This window comes from Bactrocera neohumeralis, unplaced genomic scaffold (genome assembly GCF_024586455.1).
Source record: "Bactrocera neohumeralis isolate Rockhampton unplaced genomic scaffold, APGP_CSIRO_Bneo_wtdbg2-racon-allhic-juicebox.fasta_v2 cluster09, whole genome shotgun sequence".
NCBI lineage: Eukaryota > Metazoa > Arthropoda > Insecta > Diptera > Tephritidae > Bactrocera > Bactrocera neohumeralis.
The window spans coordinates 5,035,915-5,058,805 of NW_026089622.1; the positions used below are offsets into that span (position 1 = coordinate 5,035,915).

The 22,891-nt window shown below is 35.9% G+C and overlaps 1 protein-coding gene, 4 long non-coding RNA genes and 1 pseudogene across 6 annotated transcripts; 3 read left to right on the top strand and 3 right to left on the bottom strand.

The window, feature by feature from the left end:
• Positions 1–399: 399 nt before the first annotated feature.
• On the bottom strand, positions 400–8,317 carry LOC126764018 (uncharacterized). The gene is made up of 5 exons (XR_007667779.1): positions 8,199–8,317; positions 7,923–8,148; positions 7,721–7,858; positions 7,420–7,641; positions 400–602 (listed from the first exon to the last, which is right to left on the bottom strand). It is a non-coding gene; the product is annotated as an uncharacterized LOC126764018 (long non-coding RNA).
• Positions 8,318–11,646: 3,329 nt separating this feature from the next.
• LOC126764416 (uncharacterized) lies at positions 11,647–14,611 on the bottom strand (annotated as a pseudogene).
• Positions 14,612–14,777: 166 nt separating this feature from the next.
• Positions 14,778–15,418, top strand: LOC126764024 (uncharacterized). The gene is made up of 2 exons (XR_007667785.1): positions 14,778–14,927; positions 15,155–15,418. It is a non-coding gene; the product is annotated as an uncharacterized LOC126764024 (long non-coding RNA).
• A 375-nt stretch (positions 15,419–15,793) lies between these two features.
• On the top strand, positions 15,794–18,537 carry LOC126763888 (DNA replication licensing factor Mcm5). Its single transcript, XM_050481651.1, has 4 exons — positions 15,794–16,140; positions 16,195–17,305; positions 17,370–18,191; positions 18,249–18,537. The coding sequence occupies exons 1-4, from the start codon at positions 15,986–15,988 to the stop codon at positions 18,363–18,365; spliced, it is 2,205 nt and encodes a 734-aa protein (XP_050337608.1). The 5' UTR covers positions 15,794–15,985; the 3' UTR covers positions 18,366–18,537.
• LOC126763990 (uncharacterized) lies at positions 16,944–18,712 on the bottom strand. The gene is made up of 3 exons (XR_007667744.1): positions 18,621–18,712; positions 17,130–17,282; positions 16,944–17,069 (listed from the first exon to the last, which is right to left on the bottom strand). It is a non-coding gene; the product is annotated as an uncharacterized LOC126763990 (long non-coding RNA).
• An 847-nt stretch (positions 18,713–19,559) lies between these two features.
• Positions 19,560–21,320, top strand: LOC126763980 (uncharacterized). Of its 2 annotated transcripts, XR_007667728.1 has the most exons (3): positions 20,044–20,519; positions 20,582–20,783; positions 21,058–21,320. It is a non-coding gene; the product is annotated as an uncharacterized LOC126763980 (long non-coding RNA). The 2 variants fall into 2 exon arrangements; XR_007667727.1 differs by lacking the exon at positions 21,058–21,320 and having other exon boundaries at positions 19,560–20,519; positions 20,582–21,000.
• The last annotated feature ends 1,571 nt before the right edge of the window (positions 21,321–22,891 follow it).

The window sequence follows — 22,891 nt, forward strand, 5'->3', positions numbered from 1 at the left end:
GAAGCCAACAGACCAGGGATAATGGGATGCCCAACTTATTCCAGTGTGAGAGCGCCTCAAAATAACCGTTTTTTCTAACATTTTCCATTATGGCCAGATCAAACAAAATGACAATTTTTGGGCATTTATCAACCCAACACCCAACATTTAGTATGACTAAAAATTACTATATAGTGGTTATTTATTATATGGAGAAACTATTTAAATCTTATTAAAGTATATTGGAATAACTGACGTTTGACCTCTCAATACCCAATAAAAGGATTTAAGCTTGTTAGCTTTCAATCATTAAATGTTTCTAATCATTTTCCAATACAAACAATACTATGATACTTCAAATTATAAAACGTTTCATCAGATACCTTTAAATTTCACAAATTTATTTAATTTTCATTGTTTTACATTTTTTATAAGAGGTCATGAACGATGCGACAAATCCCTCCGTTTACATATTTTTTTGGTAAGATTTCAATCTGGCCATCGCTCGTTTCCAATTGCTAAACGTCAAAACCTCCCCAATCCAGTCAACTGGAGTTGGAGATCTCTTTATCTCTGCAACAGACTAAAACATTTTCAGCTGATCACCAACACTGTTCCATTTTCTGCATTTTTCAATTGAGCGGGAGAAAGCGTAAATAAAAAAGAGAAAAACTATAGACTTTCAAGCTAATCGAAATATTAATATGTTAATACCATGTTCAAACCGAAAATTTAAAAGATTAGATTATATTTAAGCATTTCATAACCCAAAAGTGTTCTCACTGCCGTTAGAAAGATAAAAAAAACAGCTGTTATTGTCATTCAAGAATTTACATCGCTTAATATTTATCAAAAGAAAAGATTGTCATATAGTATTTTAAAATAAAAAGACGGCTTTTTTTAATATTTTCCATATAATAGAAATAATGGATCCATTTTTTCATTTCTTAAGTCGATTTTCAGATGAAATTAGATTCATTGCTTTAAAAAAAAATGTGTTTGTTTACATTTTTTTCCCTTTGTAGTGTCTAAATCAGCTGTGATAATGTAACAGATTTCCAGTGCTGACAAGTAGATTGCGCAAAATCAGAGTAGCACAGAGAGATTTAGCGTGGATCAGTTTCAAATCATTTCAATGAAGTGATTTGGAACTGTCATTTTTGGTATAAAGGAGAATACTAACTGTCAAATCTTTTGCTTTTGCCATTGGCAAATCTGTATGTAGGCAGTTGTTATCATAACATAATCATTTGCGAAAACTTTTTTCTACAAATGTATTTCTTGTAAAAAAAAGATTTTATATTTCAGACTATGATAATTACAGCATAAATATATGTATATATATAAAAGAAAGTTGTTGTTAGATACACCATTTATAACTCAAGAACGGAAGAACCGATTTGGCTAAAAATTGGCGGGGAAGTAGCTTAGAACCAGGGTAAGGACATAGGATACCTTTTACCTCCGGGGCAACGGACAGGTAGAACGCGTTCACAGAACCGTAGTTCCAATGCTGTCTAAGAAATGTCAATGTAACCCAAGCCAGTGGTACAACCACGTCGCAAAAGTACAACAGATTTTAAATAACACTGCACCACGCAGTATGAAAATATCACCTTTTAGAATTCTTACAGGACTGAACATGCGAGTAGTAGATTACCCAGACTTACAGGAGATTTTAAAAGATCTCGAAATAGAGGAACTGAATTTAGAACGCGATTCATTAAGAAGAGTGCTCATGAAAATATAGAAAAAATACAAAAAGAGAACTGTAAGACATTTAATCAAAACAGGAAAGAAAGCTGTGAATACAACATAGGAGATTTGGTAGCCATTAAGAAAAAAAAAACGAAAGTTTCATTAGTTACACAATTTATAGCTCAAGAACGGCTGAACCGACTTGACTGAAAATTGGTGGGGAAGTAGCTTAGAACCAGGGTAAGGACATACGATAAATTTTATCTCTTTATATCAAAATTTAATACAACTCATAAATACAAAATTTATCTTTCAAATAATAAGTATTTGTTAAAAATTCATGGGAATCATTTGAATATATGCCTACAAATTTAAACAGATTCTTATTCAAAAATAATACAATTGCTAAGTATTTGTAATAGTAGAAAAGAACTACAATCAAATACGCAGTGCAATGGATTATAACTGGCTCAGTAATCAGTCGTTGAGTGTGTATTATACCACGTGCATCCCAAAAGACTGATGTTATAACCTTTTCAGCCGACTTTTTCGTCTTTCCACGCCTGAGAACCGGTTCATCATGCGCAGTTCACTAGAATGACAGTCGATTGGACTCCAGTGGCAAATGATGGAGCTATGTTTCTATTATCACACACCGACGCAAAAATTCGGTTTTGGTAGTAAAGAGCGCTCAAATACTTCTCATAATCATTTATTCGTTGTTTTTATTGGATTATGAACTTGCGAGAGACCCACTTTGCACATATGTAGCTTTCGAATCTTTAGAGCATCATTGTCCTCGGTGCTCAATTCGCCTGTTTCCAGGTTAGCAAATGTTTTTTCGAAGCGAATTTCCCTGTGCCAAAATTCAACAGTATTTTCCCCAAAAAAGAAATGCTTTATTAACACACGAAATGCTTTATGATCAATTTTTTTGTAAACTAACACAAGTTACTCCACAAAAATGCTATAATGCTTATCAACTAAAAGTTATAATCCAACTAATAGAAACCATTAAGATGGTAGTAGTATTATCTATGTATTAGCCACAGTGAAGCGTGGACGGATCCTCTGGTTTTATATAAATTAAAATAATAAATTTGATATGAACAATGATATTTTGATTTATGCTTGTATAAGTTTATTAAATTTTAGACTTCTCTCATTCCCAACCCATTTTGCATAATTTATCTGTAAATTAACAATACTAAACTAAATATTAATTTTTCGGAAAAATGTTATTTTGAAAATGTACTTTATTTTTATATTATAACACAAACGCCTTTATACTCGCTCAACTACATTTAATATTACCGAAATGAAAATGCCGCCGGTATATGTGCAAATGGGATATGTTGCCTCTTAGAAATTTTCATGGGATTGAAAACTGCGCTGTCAAACTGCTGAAGTGACAGCTTATTGCTTTCAATATATGGCATACTAATTAGTAATCCATATATTGCTTTCCATAAGCAATAGGAAGTCTCCACTGCCAAAAGGCACGGCAATACAGTTAGTATAACAAAAATTGTATCCTGTCGAAATGCCCCGTTAAAGTGCCCATACACGACACACACAAGTGCGTTCGTCCGGTATGTGTGCGCATGCAGTTTACTCGTGTATGGGCTTGTGCGCGTACCGATTCATGATCGCGAAAATGTTTGATTTTTTACGATCGGTGCGCGCACATGTGTGTAGTGTATGGCGTTGTGTGCTCACAAAATCTCATTTCTCTCGTGTCGGCGAACAGTGAAGATCGCGGACAATGGCACGTGTTAAGGGGAGAGCCTGCTTTCGAGGCTTCAAAAAATCGAGTTTTTTGAGAATTTTTTTGGGAGGGAAAGAAATAATTGATTCAAGCGAAATTTCTAGGCTTTTTAGTTATATATTTGGGCATATCAAAAATTTTTTGGATACGAAATCTTTGATATTCTGCCTTTGGGAAGCAATTGTCCGATGCATCTCGCATGTGCATTTTTCGGACGGCGGGCAAGATGCAGGTTGCAATTTCTATCGGAAACAAAAAATTCAAAGAGATTCATATTTTTCAATAATTTATCTTCTGGTTAAACTAAGAAAATTCCACAAAAAGTGTAACACTCTAAAATTTTTTTTTAAATTGAATAAATAGTAGCTTTTGGGAAAAAAAACTTACTTTATGTTGTTTAAAAATATGTTAAAACTTGACTTTTCTTAATTTTTTTTTATTTTAATAGAAGATAATTTTATGCCAATGATAATAAATTGTGTCCTAATTCCATACGACGTTTAGTTTTTTTCTATCCTGCCCTCCAATTAAGAATAATCGTAAAAATGAAAAACCGAGAAATCGCGCTTCAAAGTTTTCGCTTTTTGCCCAACCGCTCATACATACTATATCTGTTAGACGCTCGGCAACTATTTCCCTTCTAGCTTCTACAATATTTCGAATTCCAATCTATAACATTGGGGAAATATTGTTAGATAATTTTTAAAGAGATTTAAGCAAAAAAAAAGAACAAAATCGATTGTTTGAAGCTTCTAAAGCAGTCCTGCCCTTAAAAAAGATTTCGTAACAGAATTTATTGATCTTATAAAAAATTAATTGCCAATTTGGCAAACGAAAACAGTGATAAATATAAAAATAAAATTGAGAAAAATAAATTTGGAATAACTTATTAACAAAATACTACAAAGAAATGGATAAAAGTTCTACATTAGAAATAAATTCGAAGAAATGTTCCGCTTGCCTGTCGCACATTTTCACTGTGTGAAGAACGAACGCAAAATGGATTTGTGTGTCGTATATGGGCGAAACGAATTCACACAGATCGAACGCACATATGTGTCGTGTATGGGCCCTATAGATTAGATTATATTTATTTATGAGGAATGCACCGCGATCTTTGGTCTATTGTGCCCTCTCCTAAATCACATGGACTCACTTAGCCCCAGCACGTCGATGAATTCCAATATTTTACTGGGTGCTAATGAGTCGATGCAATTCCTGTCCGGAAACATGGATCCGAGGGCCTTAATCCTGCGTCTGCAGACTGCTGTGCAGTCGACCAGCAGGTGTTCCGGTAATTCAGGCTCCATGTCGCAGAACCGGCAGTTAGTGCAAGAAGATAGGCCAATGTTATATAAATGCTTATCTAACTTGCAGTGGCCAGTATAAAATGCGACCAAGAGCCTAAGCTTATTCCTAGGGAGGTTGATTACAACTTTGAACCTGCTCATGTTGTACCCTCCCATTAGCAACCTGGCATGCCGCATGCCGTGAGTTTGTTGCCAATACTTCTTTCTGCACACTCCCTCTTCTTTGCGAAGTAGCTCCTTTATGGTATGGGGACCCACCCCTGTAAAGGGTTCAGAACCTACCATTTTGGTGGAGGCTGCGGAGCGAACGAGCTCGTCTGCCAGTTCGTTACCGGCTATTCCTTTGTGACCTGGCACCCAAATTAGGTGCACCTGGTTTCTTTCCGCAAGGCTGTTCAGCCTTTCTCTGCACTCCTGCACTAGCAGCGACTTGATCTCGTAGGAGGAGATCGCTCTTAGTGCCGTTTGACTATCGCTAAGTATGGCTATCCGCTCATCCGCTCTGGGACGAGATTACCTTTCCTTTGCCAAACCCTTCTGCCGTTATTTGCAGAAGCGTGCTCTTGGCTACTTGGCCGATAACCAAGTGCAGCGGTGTGAGTTCAAGCAGGGCCTCCATAGCTGCCGTTGGGCAGGTGCGCATTGCGCCCGTCTTGCAGACACAGGCTAGCCGCTGCAGCTTCGATAATTTAATTCCTACCGAGGTCTGCGACGCTATTGAGGCACAGGCTACCGCCCCGTACGTGATTATCGGTCGCACTATCATGGTGTACAACCACCTAACAATCCTTGGCTTACAGCCCCAGGACTTACCCGCCAGCCGATTGCACACCATTAATGCCTTTGTTGCTTTGACCAAGGTCAGGTCCACGTGCTGCTTCCACCGCAAAGTGGAGTCTAGCGTGAGACCAAGGTATTTGACCTTATTGGTCATCTCTATCACTCTGCCTCCTAATGTGAGGTTCCTGAGGCCGGGTAGGGACCTGCGTCTCGTGAAAGGGACAATGGTCGTCTTGGAGTGGTTGATGTTCAATTCAACCCCCCTGCACCACCCCTTTGCCAGGTTTAGACCCCTTTGTATCAGGTCGCAGAGAGTGTCCTCATATTTGCCTTTGGCTATAATAACAATATCATCCGCATACCCTTGGCAGCGGATCCCATTGTCCGTTAGCATTGCTAACAGGTCGTCTACGACAAGACTCCACAGCAGGGGTGGAGGTCCCCCCTGTGGACAGCCTCTTGTTGTGCCGAGACGAATACTTTTATCTCCCACTGTGGTCTCAGCAATTCTGGTGCGCAGTACGGCTTCTATCCATCTACGCACCGGTGCTGCCACATTTCTTTTCTCCAGTGCTCTGGCCACACTCCTGTGAGACGTGTTGTCAAAGGCACCTTCGATGTCCAAGAAAGCGCAAAGCATCACCTCCCCGTTCTCCAGAGAACTCTCTATCTCAGAGGTTAGCTGGTACAGAGCAGTACTGGTAGATCTGCCCGCTCTGTACGCATGCTGAGCCGCATGCAGGGGTACCCTCTTCAGCGCTTTCGACCTTATGTCATGGTCCACGATCTTCTCCATGGTTTTTAGTAGGAAAGAAGTCAGACTGATCGGCCTGAACGATTTCGCCAATGAGTAATCTTTCCTTCCTACTTTGGGTATGAAGATCACCTTCGCTGTCCTCCATACTACAGGGATATACGCCGTTGCGAGGCTCTCTCGCAGCAGCCGAACCAGGTGTGGCAGTAAAAACTGCTCCCCCTGCTGTAACAGCGCTGGAAAGATGCCATCCAGTCCCGGAGACTTGAATCTCTCGAACGAGGCGATTGCCCACTTGATTGAGTCCGCCGTATACAACTGCTTGGCTATCCTCCAATCCTCGCGGGATGGCCTGTGTTTGATCACGGGTAGACACTGGTCTACCCGAATAGTCTCCGGGAAGTGCGCCCGCAGAAGCTCCGTAGCTATGTCTTCTGCGCTGATCGTAAAAGTCCCGTCATCTCTTTTTATTGCTATTACTACGTCAGTCGTACCTCTAGCCAGAGCTTTATGCAGCCTAGCCGCTTCTGGCGTGGAGGAGACATTTTCGCAGAACCTTCTAAAGCTTGCCTGCTTTGCAGACCTAATCTCCTTACTATATAAGGTAAGGTAGCTTCTATATTCTTCCCAGACCCCCGTACGTTTCGCCTTGTTAAATAGGCTCCGTACTTTTTTCCGGAGGTCTGCCAGTTTCTTTGACCACCAGGTGCAGTTTCGACTGTCTGTGGGCACTCTTAGAGGGCAGCTGCCATGATAGGCATTGATAACAGCCCCGTTCAGCTCCGTTAGCCTACTCTCAATTCCCGGGGCTGAAACGCTTCTATCAGTCTGCCCCCTCTTGCTCAATTCCTCGCTTAGTATCTCACAGAAGGTGTCCCAGTTCGCCTTCCGAGGGTTGCGTCTGGGGGGAAGTTGTCTGACCTCCACCTTCAGCCTGAACCTTACAATCCTGTGGTCTGACAAAGAGGGCTCCGTTGAGACTCTCCATTGTGAGACCAATCCGTTTGCGCGCTCATTGCTCAAGGTGATGTCCAGCACCTCCCTCCTGCTTATAGTTATGAATGTGGGCTCACACCCTACATTCTCTATCGCTAAGCTATTACCTAATATGTACTCTAAAAGGGACTCACCTCTAGTGTTGCAATTGGTACTGCCCCATTCTAGGTGGTGGGCGTTCGCATCACAGCCAATGATGAGGGGAAGCTTGAGTCTCCGGCAATGCTCCACCAGCTTTTCCACCACTACCGGGGGTGCCGTGGATGCCTCCCCTGAAAAGTAGGCTGAAGCCAGTACGAAGTCCTTGCCTTCGAAGTCCCTGGCTTGCACCGCCACCAGATCCTGCGTCAGGAACTCTGAAATACAGAAGAATTCAATGTTATTCCTGACCACTACGCAAGCCCTAGGTCTGTCGCTAGAGAGATCCCAGATTACCTTGTTGCACTCCAACTTGAGGCCTTTAACCTCTCCTCTATGGACCCAAGGCTCTTGGATCAGCAGGATGCCCTATAAGATGCGAGGTTAAGAATCCCCAATCCATTTTGCATAAGTTTTCTACCAATTAATATTTAACTAAATATTCATATATTACAAAATTATATTAATTTATTTAGAAAATTAACTTATTATTCCGTACCTTATTTATATTATATAACACAACAGTTTTAATACTCGCACTACTAAATTTAAAATTACTGAAATAAAACTGTCATCGGTACATACTTATGTAACTGAGCTGTCTTGCCTCTTCGTAATTTTCATGGAACTGAACTGACAAACTGTTTACAGTTCAATGCATGCATACAAGAATGATAGAATGTAAGATTACGACACTAGTTTACAGTTAGTTTTTTTCGGTTTAGCTCTTGACAATTCTTACAAAAACAAATACATTGTGCAACAATTTCGTGACGTAACAGTTTTGCGTTGAGAAGAACAAGCATAGAAATGCATACAAATTGTAAACAGAAAAGTAAACACTTTTTGAAATTCCCAAAATAATATTAATTCATTCGTCTTTACAGGAAAAATTTCAGTGGAATGTTTAGAATATTGTTGCGAGAAAATATGTATATAATTAGTTTTAGGCACATCCACAATAAATAGAGTAGCATGTGTGGAAATTGTTCAAATGAAGAAAACCAGTGAAAGTGTACTGTTGTATTTATTTAAATTTCTAAGCATAAATATATTAATTTTTTAAAATAAAATGTGCAGTGGCTTGTTGTAGTAAATATTATGCAATTAAAGGATCGAAAACGAGGCTTTTCAGTTTTCCGGCCGATTTAAAAGTTGCCAAAAAATGGGTGTTATTTTGCAAAAGATATTATTTAATACTAAATCCTCTTTTTTATAGATTAAGTTAATTTATTTTCATATTTATATTAGAATTATTACTGACATAAATATCTGTTTATGTACACAAAAAGAAAGACTGAAATATCATAAACACAATTGATTTAATCATTCACTTTATTTGGAATTCGTTGACGATAGGTTAAAAATATGTTACAAATATATCTTCAATATAATTTCACAATTCTTTTATCATAATTTCATACATCTGATACATCTGAACTTATAATATATGTATATATTTATATACAACACAAGAAACGTCTTCTCCATTTGAATCACAACTTAATAGACAATTTTATCATCAATAGGCCGATATATTTCTTTAGGAATGATTCAAATCTTTTCACTCAACAATATTCAATCGCTTCACTAAAACTTTTCATTAAAATCGAAACAATTAATAATATTTTGCGAATTTACAAAAGTGTTTACTTTTCTGTTTACAATTTGCAAGCCATTTGACAGTTTTTCACTCTTGTTCTTCTCAACACGGAACTATGACGTTTCGTAATGGCGGTCGTCGTAATCTTGTATTCTATCATTCTTGGCATGCATATATGGCATACTATTTTTTATGTATTGTATTCCATAAGCAATATGGAGTCTCCACAGGCAATACAAGAGTGATAGAGAAAGAGATTACGCAATGCGCATGTTTGTTTTCAGTCAGCTGTTCTTGCTGACGTCACGGTTGACTTATTATTCGCCCGCGCCTTTGAATGTGAATTCGAATTGTATTTTCGCGTGTAGTATTAATTGTGAAATTTTATATTTTGTAAAATAAGTTGCGCAGTGTTCGGATGTAATAAAAACAATGTTAAAAATAGTGCAACGAAATGGAGATTTTTCCATTTCCCTTAGGATAAAACAGTACTAAAACAGTGGATTCATTTTTGTGCACTTTGCGCCCGAAGCCTTCGAAAAAAATTTGCAGTTTGAAATGGGTAATTATAGCATTTTGATTACAACAATTTTACTTTTATAACCAAACGCTCTTGCAGGTTTAAGTTCGAGGAGTCTAACGAAGTTGCTACCTAGCGCTATTCTCTCGTTAACCAGATTAACTCCTGCAGAGGCTAATGAAAGGTAGAAAAGGATGGAGTCTCGTTTAAACCTGGACGTTTTAGAAAACTTGTTTGGCGTAATCAGGTTAAAAGGCGGTCTTCACGATCACCCTGACAGGAAGGAGTTCAAGCATAATCTACGTTCCTATATACTTGGTCAGAACGAAGGATCGATTACAGATGAAGGAAATGTTGAAGTCGACAACACCCCACCCTGCAAGATGGAGGTAACAAATTGCACAAACACATTGAAACATTTTCAGCTGTTCACTAACACTGTTACATTTTCTGGAATTTTCAATTGAATGGGAGAATACGTAAGTAAGACAGAGAAAAACTATCGGCATTCTAAACATATTGTATTATTAACTTGCTAGAATAGGAGAGACGAATGCCCATTTTTTCAAGAAGAAGAAAACGAAAAGCGCAGTTTATTTTGGATTTTAAAGAGGTAAGTTCGTTATTTCATATTTTGATATTTTATAATTAATTTCTTATATATAAATATATTTGTTTTTAATTTGTTTTATATAGAGTAAACGAAAAAACGAAAAAGCTTAACAAGGAAAAAAAGGTAAGCATTGTGAATTGAATGTCGTGTGTGTAATTAAAATTTTTAATATTACAGAAATCATTTGGAGCATTTGGATGCGTATAACAAAGACGCACCATTCAACTAGCCGCATCACCGGTCACATGGAGGACGATCATTACGTAGAGCTCGCTATTAGTTTAAGTAAATATTTGATTATTTTTATTTTATTATTAAATAAAGAGAAATAATAAAGAAAAAACTGAATTTTATTTAAATGAATTGAATTTGCTAGAAGTAACAAATGGGTAACAAATAATCTTGTTACTTCTAACATGTTTATATGTTATAAGTAACAAACTGATAACGAAAATAGTAACACTAATAGATATTCGGGTAACAAATACTTTTTGTTATCCATAACACATAGGTAAGCTATGCGCTAACAAAAGAATTGTTTACCCGTAACATACTGTGAAGAGATTTCCTAACAAATGTATGTATTCTGTTAGAACAAGGCAGCATGCTATATTTGCCATTGGTTAGAGCGAGATAACCATTGAACATTAAACAGCTATGTGTTACTATTTTCCCACTCTCTGAACAAAAGTAACAAATATTATAACGAATGCAAAAGTGAACAATAACAAGTCGCTTATACGTCTAATAACAGCTACCCGTCTTGCAGGGCAGATTTCGAAGGTAATTACCCTGCAAGACGGGTAGTTGTTAGCAAACGTGTAAACGAGTTGTTATTGTTCACTTTTGCATTCGTTAAAATATTTGTTACTTTTGTTCAGAGAGTGGGAAAAAAGTAACACATAGCTATTTAATGTTCAATGGTTATCTCGCTCTAACCAATGGCAAATATCGCATGCTGCCTTGTTCTAAAAGAATACATACATTTGTTAGCAAATCTCTTCACAGTATGTTACGGGTAACAAATTCTTTCGTTAGCGCAAAGCTTACCTATGTGTTATTGATAACAAAAAGTATTTGTTACCCGAATATCTGTTAGTGTTATTATTTTGGTTATCAGTTTGTTACCTTTAACATGTAATCATGTTAGCAGGAACAAGCATTTCTGTTACCCATTTGTTACTTCTAGCAAATTCAATTATTTTAAATAAAAGTCATTTTTTTAATTATTTTGCTTTATTTAATAATAAAATCAAAATCAGATATTAATTAAATTAATAATATGCCTATTATTATTGCATTCGGCAGAAAAATTATATACAAGTTATTTGAGTATAAAAATTATAATTGTAAAAATTCATATTTTTAAAAGTAAAATTAGACACTTCAACTTAGAACTAATATATACAACTTAAAACTAATATGTACAACTTAAAACTAATATTTACAACTTAAAACTAATATATATAAGTAATAATAATAAAAACTTATATTAGTTTAGCCCTTAGTTTATGTTTCTTCTATTTAAAACGATTGTGGCTTAAGGCCACAAATCTCCGGAGCTCCCCACATATACTGCTTTTATCCTTGTCAGGAAATAATGATTACATCGTCTGAAAACAAACCACGAAGTACGCCGTCCACACTGCCTTTTGCGCCCTTTGATTTCAATATTAGCCGCATCTGTAAAAAAAATTACAGTAAAGTATATTACAATCGCATAATATTTAAAAACGAAATATTTACCATAGCATCCGTGCTTTCCTTTTGGGAAAGTTTGTCTTCCACGAAGCGCACGTGCTCTTCCGATGACATGGGCAGTTTCGAAGCGAGCTCCACGTAATGCTCGTCCTCCAAATCACCGGTGATGCGGCTAATTGAATGGTGCGTCTTTGCCGCTATGACGCGGCATTTGCGCAATAATTTACTTTGCGCCTGCACCTCGGCCTTCACTGGCATCTAGAAAATTAAAATATAAAAATTAGCTTCTGTTTTAATTTGGTACTGTAATACTGCGTTACTTACTTTGTCTGTTAGGGACTTCTCAATGGCAGTGAGACGGGTCTCAATAGCATTCAGCTTCTGGATTATATCTGAAAAACATAAATGTATTTTTATAAAACAAATACTAATATATTTATATATTAATACATTATACCTGCATGGCCGCCAGACGATGGTGACGGTACCACAATTTCTGATGGTTCTGCTGGAGGAGCGCAAAGAGGTTTGAAAAGGTTTTCTTATTCATTATTTAAAACTAAAACTTAACTGATTGATAGGATCCACGTCGAAAACTAAAAAAAAAAATATTATATAATTATTATATAAAATTAAAAATATTAAGTGGTCGTTTAATTAAAAAATACAATATAGCAACAAATATTACTTTGATAAAGATTTTTGATTTGTAAATACTTACAAATAGTATATTGCAGGAGGAAAATATAGTTGAGAAGTGTCTTTTTAAAAGAGAATATCTATTTCTTAATTAATTTTTGTAAAATGAGAAAACATTATAAGGGAAATATTTACTGATTTACCGAAAAATAGTATTTATGTTTAGGACACATAATTTAACCCTTTTTTACTTGCGACATATCTTTTTGAGATCAACATCCAAGTAAAGAAGTTGTGTATTTCAGCACTAAAGAAAAGACTATATAAATAGTTTAAAAAAATTAAAATGTAAATATCCTTTTTTGAAAAGACACTCCTCATTTGCTTGAAGCTTGAAAAAGTTTAATTTTAATTTAATTTTTAAAATCCTGCTTAGGAGCAGAAATGCGTATATGTATGTTTATGATGAAACACTAATGTTGTTTTTATTTTAAACAATTTTAGATATTCTGCATGCGAACAGATATCTTGGACGAACAAATGAACATTTTTAATTATGGAGGAGATTATCCAGTTCAAGAATTTAAATATTCGAGATATTTGCGTTTAAAGGTGGGTTTCCAGCTCTCAAAAAAAGCAAAAACTTCATATAAAAAATCGCTTATGAAATGATCAAGAAGTTTTCTGGTGTAAATTAATTTTACACTTACATATATTTCGCTTTTTATGTTCACTAGCACTTCACTAATTCTGAAAAACCTCCTCAATCCGACAATACCCATTTTATTCCCGAAATCCTGGGACGGTATTCTAAAGTCGGCACAATTATAATTGTAACCGCACAACTCGTTTCAATTTAGATTTTAAATTTTTTACATTTACACATGTATGTATGTATATATGTACATACATATATATGTAGATATAAAGTACAAATTACATATTTGAAATAAATATGCGCTATTTAGCTTTACTAATTTAAAACTTACTCTCTTATTTGTTTGTTGTACCCAATATATCGGGTGATTTTTTAAGAGCTTGATAACTTTTTAAAAAAAAAACGCATAAAATTTGCAAAATCTCATCGGTTCTTTATTTGAAACGTTAGATTGTTTCATGACATTTACTTTTTGAAGATAATTTCATTTAAATGTTGACCGCGGCTGCGTCTTAGGTGGTCCATTCGGAAAGTCCAATTTTGGGCAACTTTTTCGAGCATTTCGGCCGGAATATTTTATCGACAAATTTTGTTCAGCGATGAGGCTCATTTCTGGTTGAATGGCTACGTAAATAAGCAAAATTGCCGCATTTGGGGTGAAGAGCAACCAGAAGCCGTTCAAGAACTGCCCATGCATCCCGAAAAATGCACTGTTTGGTGTGGTTTGTACGCTGGTGGAATCATTGGACCGTATTTTTTCAAAGATGCTGTTGGACGCAACGTTACGGTGAATGGCGATCGCTATCGTTCGATGCTAACAAACTTTTTGTTGCCAAAAATGGAAGAACTGAACTTGGTTGACATGTGGTTTCAACAAGATGGCGCTACATGCCACACAGCTCGCGATTCTATGGCCATTTTGAGGGAAAACTTCGGAGAACAATTCATCTCAAGAAATGGACCCGTAAGTTGGCCACCAAGATCATGCGATTTAACGCCTTTAGACTATTTTTTGTGGGGCTACGTCAAGTCTAAAGTCTACAGAAATAAGCCAGCAACTATTCCAGCTTTGGAAGACAACATTTCCGAAGAAATTCGGGCTATTCCGGCCGAAATGCTCGAAAAAGTTGCCCAAAATTGGACTTTCCGAATGGACCACCTAAGACGCAGCCGCGGTCAACATTTAAATGAAATTATCTTCAAAAAGTAAATGTCATGAACCAATCTAACGTTTCAAATAAAGAACCGATGAGATTTTGCAAATTTTATGCGTTTTTTTTTTAAAAAAAAGTTATCAAGCTCTTAAAAAATCACCCGATACTTGAATCCTCCAAATGTTTTCTGTAATATTAAAATTTTTAATTATACACACAACATTCAATTCACAATGCTTACCTTTTTCTCCTAGTTAAGCCTTTTAGTTTCTCTATACAAAAGAAATTAATAATATACATATGTATATATAAATAATATAAATTAATTATAAAGTATCAAATTATCAAGTAACGAACTTACCTCTTTAAAATCCAAAATAAACTGCGCTTTTCGTTTTCTTCTTCTTGAAAAATTGGGCATTCGTCTCTCCTATTCTAGCAAGTTAATATTACAATATGTTTAGAATGTCGATAGTTTTTCTCTATCTTACTTACGTATTCTCCCATTCAATTGAAAATTCCAGAAAATGTAACAGTGTTAGTGAACAGCTGAAAATGTTTCAATGTGTTTGTGCAATCTGTTACCTCCGTCTTGCAGGGTACTTATCTCTAACCGGTAATTATCAAAATATTAAACGTACATAGTATTATAAACCTAAAACTACAGAAAACATTCTTATATAAAAATGTATTGATGCTAACAAATGCAAATATGTACTTACATACAAACTAAGTTTTTGCATACTAACCACTGTTTCTTATCCGAATTGTAATAATAATCTTAACTAACAATTTACTCCATTTATTAATACGCATGTATGTATGTTTATTATATTTTTGCAGGTAATATTTTGCAACGAGTGTCAGTTGATCTAAATTCCACTGACCCAATTGAAAAATATGATGACTTGAAGATTCTCAACAACGGCGGGCTTGAAAATTTGGCAGGGTACATCAGTCACAAACTTGGTAAAGACAACCCCGAAATTGTTTTTCGGAGCTAGAATGTGTTTTAGGATTCGTTCCTTAAATAAAAACTTAATTGAAAATATGTACAGCAAAATAAGAAAATTAAATAAGACAATAGATTGATAGTTGGTCACAAAATATTGAATATTTTTATTTGCATAAATGTATATAGTTGAAACAAACACTGCAAAGAGATAAAATTTAATAATACAACGAAATGAATATGTAGGTATATGTTCACTATAAAATATTCACTTATGTATATTGATATCTTTTATTAATATTCACTTATATTGATGTTAACTTTTGATGATATTCATGTTTTTGTATGCCTACAATACAAAATTGATTTTTATTTCAAAGAAAAACAAGCAACTGAAAATCAGCTGATTGTACGTTGGTCAACCGTGACGTAGATGCGCAGAACGAACAAAATTTTAACTCGTTATTGCGCAATCTTGTTTCTATCATTCTGGCAGGCAATACGTATTGGAATACTGTTAGTATATATTAAAATTTTGCCTGTCGAGATACATTGTAATGTACCAAGTGGTGTTGTGCATGTGTGCTATGTTTGTGTTTGAAGTTTGATAACGAAAATTTGAATTTTTTTATCGATTATTTTTAACCTGAACTTTTTTTGGCGCCAGGAAAATCCCAAAAACATTTTAGTTTTGCAATCAGTTTTAAAACTTTTTGTGCGAAATGGAAGGTTTTGATGAAGCAGGCGTCTTTTTTTCCGACAATTTCAGTGGAGAAAGTCAGCAAGATGGGTCACAAGTTAACATGCAAGCGGTCAAAAGAAAGTATAAAGAATTCCTCCGCACTTTCAGCGAGGACAACTTTTTTTACAAATACAGGTTGGTGTTTATAATTTATGTTTAATATATCTACAATTTTTCATTTTCATTTAGAGATTCTTTGAAGCGCAATTACTTGAATTCAAGATATTTTCTTGAAGTTGAAATTGAAGATTTAATAGGTTTCGACGAAGTTTTAGCAGATAAACTATACAAGCAGCCGACTGAGCATTTGCAACTTTTCGAAGAAGCGGCTCGTGAGTTTGCTGATGAGATAACTTCACCAAGGCCAGAACATGAAGAAAATGTGCATGATATCCAAATATTACTTTCTTCTCATGCTAATCCCACCAACGTGCGTGAATTGAAGTCTGATAGTGTATCAAAATTGGTAAAAATTGCTGGCATTATTGTGTCGGCATCAGGTATTAAAGCTAAGGCAACTCGAATGTCAATAATGTGTCAATCATGCAACACTGTCATTCCTAATTTAAAAGTAAATGCAGGTTTGGAAGGTTTTACCCTTCCGCGTAAATGCACATCTGAGCAGGCTGGTCGTCCGAAATGCCCCTTGGACCCATTTTTTATTATGCCTGATAAATGTAAATGTGTAGATTTTCAACTTTTAAAGTTACAGGAGTTACCGGATTTTGTGCCACAAGGCGAAATACCTCGTCACTTGCAGTTGTTTTGTGAAAGATCATTATGCGAACGTGTAGTACCTGGCAATAGAGCGCTTATCCAAGGTATTTATTCTATAAGGAAAGTTGGAAAACCATCTCGACAAGATGGTCGCGAAAAAGCTGTTGTAGGAGTTCGTGCTCCTTATATGCGCGTTGTCGGTATAAAAGTAGATTCGGAAGGTTCTGGTGCTATATCACGCTATAGTAATGTCACAGTAGAGGAAGAAGAGGTATTCCGGAGATTGGCAGCTTCTCCCGATATTTATGATCGTTTATCAAAATCATTGGCCCCTAGTATATTTGGTTCTGAAGATATCAAGAAAGCTATAACTTGTATGTTATTTGGAGGATCTCGTAAACGCTTACCTGATGGTCTTTGTAGGCGTGGAGATATCAACGTGTTATTATTGGGCGACCCTGGTACTGCGAAGTCACAACTTTTGAAGTTTGTGGAAAAAGTTGCTCCCATTGGAGTGTATACTTCTGGGAAAGGATCAAGCGCTGCAGGATTGACTGCTTCTGTAATAAAGGATCCTTCTACGGTAAACTAATTTTTTATAATTATTAAAGTATTTTAGTAAAATTATATTTTTTGTGAACGGTCAGCGAAATTTTATAATGGAGGGCGGTGCCATGGTACTAGCTGATGGCGGAGTTGTTTGCATAGATGAGTTCGACAAAATGCGTGAAGATGATCGCGTTGCTATACATGAAGCCATGGAACAGCAAACGATATCTATAGCGAAAGCAGGTATAACTACAACACTGAATTCACGTTGTTCAGTTTTAGCCGCTGCAAATTCAATTTTTGGTCGGTGGGATGAAACAAAAGGAGAAGAGAATATTGACTTTATGCCAACTATATTGTCTCGATTTGATATGATATTCATAGTGAAGGATGTACATGATGAAACAAGAGATATTACAATGGCAAAGCATATAATTAATGTTCATTTGTCGTCTAATAAGAACATACCAGTAGAACGTTCAGAAGGAGAGATTTCATTATCAACATTTAAAAAATACATTCATTATTGCCGCACGCATTGTGGACCGCGCTTAAGTGAAGATGCAGGTGATAAACTGAAAAGTCGATATGTATTAATGCGAAGTGGAGCAGGGCAACAAGAAAAATCTGCTGACAAACGTTTAAGTATTCCAATTACTGTTCGTCAGTTGGAGGCCATTATTCGGATCTCCGAGTCTTTGGCAAAAATGAGGCTACTTCCTTTTGCAACAGATGAGCATGTCAATGAAGCCCTCAGGCTGTTTCAGGTTTCTACCTTAGACGCTGCAATGACTGGTTGCTTGGCTGGTGTGGAAGGATTCGCCACAGAAGAAGACCAGGAAACATTGAATAGAATTGAAAAGCAGTTAAAACGACGCTTTGCTATTGGCTCTCAAGTTTCTGAACAAAATGTGGTTCAGGTTGGTGTTTTTGTTGACATGTACAAAAATAATACTATAATGCTTTCTCTACAACAGGATTTTCTACGGCAGAAATATGACGAACGGGCAATTTTGAAAGTAATACATACTATGATAAGACGGGGAGAATTACAACATCGAATGCAACGAAAAATGCTATATAGGTTATGCTAAAGACTTTACACCTTTAAGCATCTATATTTGCGAGAGTACACCAGCGACAACAGGATACCAACCCTTATTTAGTAGGTAGAACTGTTAAAATCAGGAAACTGTTCGAGAGCAGTTATCCATATTACTTTGTGAATTTTACAGTTGAATACATTAAAAATCTTTATAGAAAATATGTTTACTTTATTTTTTTTAAATTTATTTATGCATGTTTTTAACAGAATATTTTACAAAAAAATTGGGAAACTTTGGTATTACCGTTCCATGACTTCGGGAATAAAATAGGTATGTTAGGTCAGGAACAAAAGATGTCGATAAGGTAACACTGGGATCGAATCGTTACATCCGTGTACGGTTCGGCAAACATACGAAAGAAAATCCCGTAGCAAGAATCATAGAATATAAGATTACGACACTAGTTAACCGTTAGTTTTTTTCGGTTTAGCTCGTGACAATTCTTACAAAAAATACATTGTGCAACAATTTCGTGACGTAACAGTTTTGCGTTGAGAAGAACAAGCATAGAAATGCATGCAAATTGTAAACAGAAAAGTAAACATTTTTGGAAATTCCCAAAATAATATTAATTCATTCGTCTTTGCAGGAAAAATTTCAGTGGAATAATTAGAATATTGTTGCGAGAAAAGATATAATTAGTTTTAGGCACATCCACAATAAATAGAGTAATGTGTGGAAATTGTTCAAATGAAGAAAACCAGAGAAATTGTACTGTTGTATTTATTTAAATTTCTAAGCATAAATATATTAATTTTTTAAAATGAAATGTGCAGTGGCTTGTTGTAATAATTATTATGCAATTAAAGGATCGAAAACGAGTTTTTTCAGTTTTCCGGCCGATTTAAAAGTTGCCAAAAAATGGGTGTTATTTTGCAAAAGAAATGATAAATATGTTACAAATATATCTTCAATATAATTTCACAATTCTTTTATCATAATTTCATACATCTGAACTTATAATATATGTATATATTTATATACAACACAAGAAACGTCTTCTCCATTTGAATCACAACTTAATAAACAATTTTATTATCAATAGGCCGATATATTTCTTTAGAAATGATTTAAATCTTTTCACTCAACAATATTCAATCGCTTCACTAAAACTTTCCATTAAAATCGAAACAATAATATTTTGCGAATTTACAAAAGTGTTTACTTTTCTGTTAACAATTTGCAAGCCATTTGACAGTTTTTCACTCTTGTTCTTCTCAACACGGAACTATGACGTTTCGTAATGGCGGTCGTCGTAATCTTATATTCTAACATTCTTGTCCCGTAGTACGTCAATCTTATACGGTGATTGGCATTATGACCATGGTAGAGGAGGAGTAAGGTCACTATCAGGTGATGTTATGTAAACAAAGGCACAGCTGAGAGGTGCCAATGTAGGAACGTCAAGTGTAGTCCGGGGTTGAGTTTCTATTGGTATCCAAGATGGCCGACTTTTAATCAAGATGGCTGACTTTTGACCGGAAAATGGTTGCATTCTGTTATTTTCTTAAAATTTATGAAAAAGTTGTCCCAAAAATATTGGTTATATATAAAAGTTTAATATATTTTCAAAAGAAAATCCTTTTATTTTAATATATATTCTTAAAGATGAGAACAATATGAGCTAATACATGAAAAATTAAGTTTTTTATTTATGCCTCTTTTTAACTTACCACAATAATAAATGTTCACCACAGAAAAATGTTACGAACAAATAAGCAACCATGCCGAATAGTGGGGTCCAGATTATGCTCATTCACAGCCATATTTACATTTTTGCCATCGTAACGAAGGTTTTTGCAAGATAATTTGTTTGAGTTTATTTCATGGTTAAATGCTTTACGATGGTTTATTTAGTTATTTGAATCTGGAAGAAGTGTGCAAATTTCCCTTGAGACGATAAATAACAGATCGGGTTGGGATTTTATTCCAATAAAAGTACGGAATAACTAAACATGGCCTCGTTAATACTGCTGCGTAATGGGTCAGGTGATGTTCCAATTTTATGATTTAAGAGATGTAAAAGCGATTCGCGATGCTGTGAAGTACTCAAATGTATTTATGAACTTAGTTGGTCGTGAATGCGAGACAAAATTTTAAATTCAATGACGTGCTTGTGGAAGGTGCACGTCGCATTGCTAGGTAAGCTAAAATTAAACTTTATTTCAAAAGATTTACCATGTAATTTTTATTTTTTTTTATAGAATCAGCAAAGAAGCTGGTGTAGAACGTTTGATTATTTGTCTGCTTTAAACGCTAGTCCCAAACCAATGAGCTTTGTGTTTGAAGGTGGAAGTAACTTTTTGAAGAGCAAATACTCCGGTGAGCACATTCGGATGTTGTACGAGCTATTGTCAATTGCGCTTAGGATACCGATACTGCTGGTCAGCTTTATTAAGCTGTTGTGTAGGTTTTGAGCAAAATTGAATTTACATAAATTCAGAAAACATGATTATTATAATTATCTCTTGATTTATCTTACAGTAAAAAATTGTATTTTACTGTTCAGACGAATTATTATGATATGTAATACCAAATTTTTCCACAATAGTTATCTCTCTTTGGTACACTCATTATCAAAAATAATTTTCAATTTGTCCATGAATAAATTAACTTAAAAATATATAGCATATTTATTTATTTATTTATTTATTTATTTAATAATAATTTTATATTATAGCATTTTCGCTTTCTGCAACCCGTTTTGACCTCTCGCCACCCTTATTCACCAGAGGTGGCCATGATGTTTTATTGTGAACGTACACTTGAGGGGTAGGTTAAGGACTGTGAATGGCTCTTTTTTCTATTGTGAATGGGACTTTCCCTACTCCTTTATACCATGATTATGACTTACGATGGCAAACTGATGGTAATTGGTTTTTAATTCACAATAGTTTTTAGAATCGTCATTGCTTTAGATCACAATAGATATGGAACTGTAGAAACTGTTACAAATTTTTCAATAAACTAAATAATAGTGGAATTCAGTAAAAGTGCCCATACACGACATACAAGTGCGTTCGATCGATATGTGTGCGCATGCTGTTTACTCGTGTATGGGCTTGTGCGCGTACCGATTCATGATCGCGAAAATGTTCGTTTTTTTACGATCGGTGCGCGCACATGTGTGTTGTGTTTTTTTTTTGTTTCGAAGGGGGAATCTTCGCTGAAAAAAAAACTACGTTTTTGCCAAAATGTTACAAGTAAGCGAAAAAACATCAAGATAAGGAAAAAATTTAAAAGGTCATAAAAAAAAACTGACACATACGAACGCCAAACCCTTTGAGGGTTTTACTATACTGACCTAGTACCATCACCCTGACTTGGAATTTCTCACCCCCCCAGACAATAATCCCAAAAATGTTCCACAGTGTAATTAGCACTGCTTCCGTTTTTTGGGCTGCTAGTTGGAGCTTTTTTGCCGTGAGCCAGCTTTTTATTCTTAAAGTGGTGTCTTCACATAAACTTTCTACTTGACTGATTTCTTTTCCTACCACCGTTACCGCAATGTCATCGGCGTACCCGATAATTTGGACCCCTCTTTCTAATGGTAGTCGAAGCACTCCGTCATATAACACGTTCCACAGCAGTGGACCTAGGACTGGGCCTTGTGGTACTTTTCCCGCCCCCTGTACTGTTTTGGTCCCTCATCGGTATCATAAAGTAGCAGCCTATTCGACAGGTATTTGGAGATAATTCTCAACAGATGCTTCGGTGTTCTTTTGTATTCGAGAGCGCTCATTATGTATGGCCAATACGCAGAATTGAACGCATTTTTAACGTCAAACGTTACGACTGCACAGTATTCTTTCGTACCATACATCCACCTCGTTCCTTCGATGGCCTTGCTTGCCACATTTGTCACGTTTGTGATCGCATAGATGGTTGACTTGTGCTTACGAAAGCCAAATTGGTTTTCGGCGAGTCCTGGATATTCTTGCTCCAGATGCTTCTCCAGACGTACGCATATTATTCTCTCCAAAATGTTTCCAAGCGTGTCTAGCATGCAGAGAGGGCGGTACGCACTTAGTTCTCCAGCCGTTTTGTTTGGTTTCTGCAAAAGTACTAAGCGCTGTTTCTTCCATATTTTTGGAAAGACACCTTCTTGCAAACAGCGGGTAAAGGGCTGTGAAAAGGGGCTCGCTTTGTGTGTTATAGCCGCCCTAAAGTTGGGGATTCCATCTAGACCCGGTGCTTTGGTATTTCCAAACCTTTTGGCTGCTTCTATCACTTCATCGTCGGTGACCGATGGTGCATCTATTACCGTAGATATATTTGATAATAAAGGTCCTTCGTTCCTCTGCGTAGGGAAAACCGTTTCCACGATGTTTTTCTATAGGGTGGGACAGGTTGGTGTTCTCCCTTTGCTTAATTTGAGTTTTGTCATCACTATTTTGTACGCATCGCCCCATGGATTCTCATCGGCATTTTCGCAGAGCTCTTTGAAATAGGAGAGTTTGCTTCTTTTGATTGCTTTCTTGAGCTCACGGCGTTTCCTTTTAAAACTTTCTTGC

Coding starts and splice junctions, on each gene's coding strand:
- LOC126763888 (XM_050481651.1), top strand. CDS start 15,986: ATGGAAGGTTTTGATGAAGCAGGCGTCTTTTTTTCCGACAATTTCAGT. Junction 16,141..16,194: donor AACTTTTTTTACAAATACAG/GTTGGTGTTTAT, acceptor ATTTTCATTTAG/AGATTCTTTGAAGCGCAATT. Junction 17,306..17,369: donor TAATAAAGGATCCTTCTACG/GTAAACTAATTT, acceptor GTGAACGGTCAG/CGAAATTTTATAATGGAGGG.